This window comes from Centropristis striata, chromosome 14, assembly GCF_030273125.1.
Source record: "Centropristis striata isolate RG_2023a ecotype Rhode Island chromosome 14, C.striata_1.0, whole genome shotgun sequence".
In the NCBI taxonomy this organism is placed as follows: Eukaryota; Metazoa; Chordata; class Actinopteri; order Perciformes; family Serranidae; genus Centropristis; species Centropristis striata.
This window is the reverse complement of record NC_081530.1, coordinates 10726799-10730355: the sequence shown is the minus strand read 5'-3', so window position 1 is coordinate 10730355 and position 3557 is coordinate 10726799. Positions and strand designations below refer to the sequence as shown.

Below are 3557 nucleotides of genomic sequence, written 5' to 3'. Positions count from 1 at the left end.
GGTTTCCTTTGTTATAGTCACTGAGGTCAATAAGAAGTTTGGGTATGAGCCCCTCTCCACTCTCTAATGCTGCACTCATTACCATAGCAACCAGACAGCATCTTCTAGTTAATATCAAAACAAGCTGGTATCCAGTAGATCAAGGATTAGAATGTGTGATATCATGATGACTATATTGACTATGATGCCATCGGATTCCGGAGCTTTGATGTTTTCATGATGTCACATTCTGATGTCACATTCTGTTTGAATGAAGTCTGTGTATGGGGGACAGAAATTTAACTTCAGAGAGGGATCCAGTTCAGACAGAGATTCAGTTACGACAGAGTTTCACTTCAGACACAATTTCACTCAATCCAAAGTTTGATTCTTAGAGAATTGACTTTGACAATGGCAGGCGGTAATCGTAAAAAACAAAGACAGGGGAGTAGACAGGCTGAAATCCAACAAGCAACAACGCTGGAAAACAAGCAGTCTAACTCCAGGGAGGTTGAACCCCCGATTAATTTCTACCTCAGCTCACTGGAGGAACAAATCCAGTGTCAGCTGATAGACGAAGAAGCGAGGCTCACCCAAACTAACACTCAGGGTCGAGTCCTCCTGGACATCCACGAAGACTCACTAGCCACTTTCTTGGATGAGCTTCAAGAACACAAGGATGTCAAATATCAGACCTCCAACACCAAAGATCTGCAAACAGAGTTAGAGCAGATGAAAGCAGAGAATGAGACCCTTCAAAACCATTTGGAGGCAAAGAACGACGAGCTCCGTGCTTACAAGAGGCTGATTGCAGTGGCCAAAACCAATGTGGAGTTGGAGCTGGAGAGCTATTTGGAAATAGAGAGGGCTCAAACTCAGAAGCTACGCCACGAGTTGAGCAAGATGGAAGAAACTCTCCTAAAACAGAAAGAAGAACAGAGAGTGGAGGCTACAAGGTTTGCAGCAGCCCTGAAAAATACTCAAGATCTGCTGGAGACAGAACGCCATCGCTTTCAGCAGGAAAAAGAGTCCATCCTGCAAAAGACAGAGAACTCCACAGCTTGCTGTCTGGCTCAACTCAACGAGCAGACAGACAAGAACAGGAAGCTAATGGCTGAGGTAGAGGCCATGAAGCAAGACAAGTCTTCTCTCGTTGCTGAGCTGGAAAAATCCAAGGCCTCTCATCTTTCCCAGCTAAAGATACAAGCCGTAGAACACGAGGAGACGAGAGCATCACAGAAGTCTCAGATAGATGAGCTAAAACAAGACAAGGACATCATTGCAGCTGCTCTTAAAGAAGTCCAACAGCAGCTGAAGATGAGACATCTCCAGTGGCAGGAGGACAGGTCTTCCCTCCTGGCCCAGATGGAATTATCCCAGGCCGACCACCTCGCCCACATAAAGATGCAGGCTGACGAAAACAAGAACTCCATGGCTGCACTGAAGAAAAAACTAGAAGATCAGCTGGAGAGTAGCCGTCTCCAATGGCAGCAAGAGAAGACCTTCCAGCTAGAGGAGAACAACAAGACCAGAGCATCCTATCTGTTTCAGCTGGAAGAGAAAAAACAGGACAACACCACCATTGTGGCTGCTCTTAAAGAGGCTGAGAAGCAGTTGACGATTGGACACCTCCAGTGGCAGGAGGACAAGTCTTTCCTCCAGGCACAGGTGGTAACAACACAGGCCACCCATCGTGCCCAGTTGGAAGTGCAGGCAGAAGAAAATAAGAACCTGGTGGCTGCTCTGAAGCAGGCTGAGCAGCAGCTGGTCAGTAATCATATCCAGTGGAAGGAGGAGAAGTCTTCCCTCCTTCACACCACAGAGGACCTAGAGCAGACGCTGCAGGACAAGGAGCAGGAGTGGCAGCAGAACGAGAGCTTGATGAGAAGCCAGCTGGAAGATCTAGAGAGCCAGATAAAAAAAAAGAAAGAGAAGTGGTACAGAAAGCTCTTTTAAGAGCTACACAGATCACAGTCAACACACAAACAGACACTAGCACACAAAAAAAAATAAAAAAATAAAAAAAACAATAATAAATAAATAAAAAAAATGAAAAATAATAATCTACAAGCTCAGTGTTCTCTACAATAGTGATGGTGGTGTAGTGGTAAGCATAGCTGCTTCTAAACAGCTGACCCGGGTTCGATTCCCGGCCATTGCAAATTTCTCTGCCAGTTCATGGCATAGAGTTCAGAGAATCTGCCTTGTTGAAGTGCTCTTGAGCATACACATTTCACCAAATCAGACAAAATGTTTTGCCTCTTCCAGTCCACTTCTCCCATATATCCAGTGTTTTAGGGGGACAGGGGCTCTTAAGGGGGAGATAGCAGGTCAACAGTAGATGCCACATAGAAGCTGTGTACATCATCTGGAAGCTGGGAACCTGAATTTGAAGCTTAGCACTGTGTGTCAAGTTTTTATAAACCTTTCAACGACTGAAGTAAATGTGAGATATAATATCTTTACATGAAACATATTTGAATAACGAGGAATATCGTAAGTTTGAAAAAAGCTCAGATATTTGCAACATTCCACAGTATAGCTGAAAGAGGAGTAGCTATCCCCATTCAAAAGAACATCCCATTTAGAGTTGAAAAAAATGTAAAAGACAGAAGGGAGATATGTGTTAGTTATAGGAAATGTAGAGAATAAAGCAGTGGCACTTGTGAACATTTATAATTCCACCTGGACTAGATCCAGAAATTCTGGAAAAGATGTTGCAGCCTCCCGGAAAATCTGCCAGTCCGTGGTCTCAAAACAGTCCTGGAGCATGGCCACAGCACCATCAGGCCACACAGTGATGGTCTTTGTGTCCATCTTCTGATTCCTTGACACTGGACAGTATGCAGGTACCAGCAGGAGGGAGATATGGTCCGAGGCACCGAGGTCAGCCACCTCCAAACAGACCCACATGAAGCAGCAGCCATTTGGGAGTATTACCATGTTGTTTTGTAATAAACTATATAACGGTGTATAGTGTGTGCATGGTGCAAAATGGGACAGAGTGATAATGGCTACTGAATGAAATTACCATTAAATTAAAGTATTCCTCATTTTGGGGTGGACCCCCTGGAATGTTCTAATTGACACTCTATTTTTCCTAAAACACATTTTTAATTATATCCCAGATTTAAAAACAAACAGGCTGACAAGCTACACAAATGTAGTTTAAATTGTTTCAATGAAAGTATTTCATGTTTAACTTTATGTCTTATGATCAGGGCTGATTTTTTCCTCCATGAGATTACTCAAGCTGTCTTTGAGTATTACGTGACTATTTTATATGGTAAATCAATCAAATCAAAATCAAATCAAATCAAAATTACTTTATTTATCCCCGAGGGTAAAACAACACACTACCACAGACTGATAAAACATCTGCAGCATCTAACTACAGATGTCAAGATTTGTTCAAAATGTCAAGATGTTCAAAATTTGGTTTTGATTCTAATTTATGCATTAAAAAACCTAATAACTTTGAGGTAGGCTAGTATTTGCCATGTTTCAAGCTGTCTGGAGATGGAGAAAATATTGTCCATGAAGACATGTGAGTTAACCCTTTGATGCACAACATATGG

General features: G+C 42.8%; 1 protein-coding gene across 1 annotated transcript; it reads left to right on the top strand.

Annotated features, from left to right (window-relative positions):
* Positions 1–343: 343 nt before the first annotated feature.
* Positions 344–2019, top strand: LOC131985327 (centromere protein F-like). Its single transcript, XM_059350384.1, has one exon. The coding sequence runs from the start codon at positions 391–393 to the stop codon at positions 1933–1935; it is 1545 nt and encodes a 514-aa protein (XP_059206367.1). The 5' UTR covers positions 344–390; the 3' UTR covers positions 1936–2019.
* Positions 2020–3557: the final 1538 nt, after the last annotated feature.

What these genes read in the sequence shown, in the direction of transcription:
- LOC131985327 (XM_059350384.1), top strand. Translation starts at nt 391, where the DNA reads ATGGCAGGCGGTAATCGTAAAAAACAAAGACAGGGGAGTAGACAGGCT.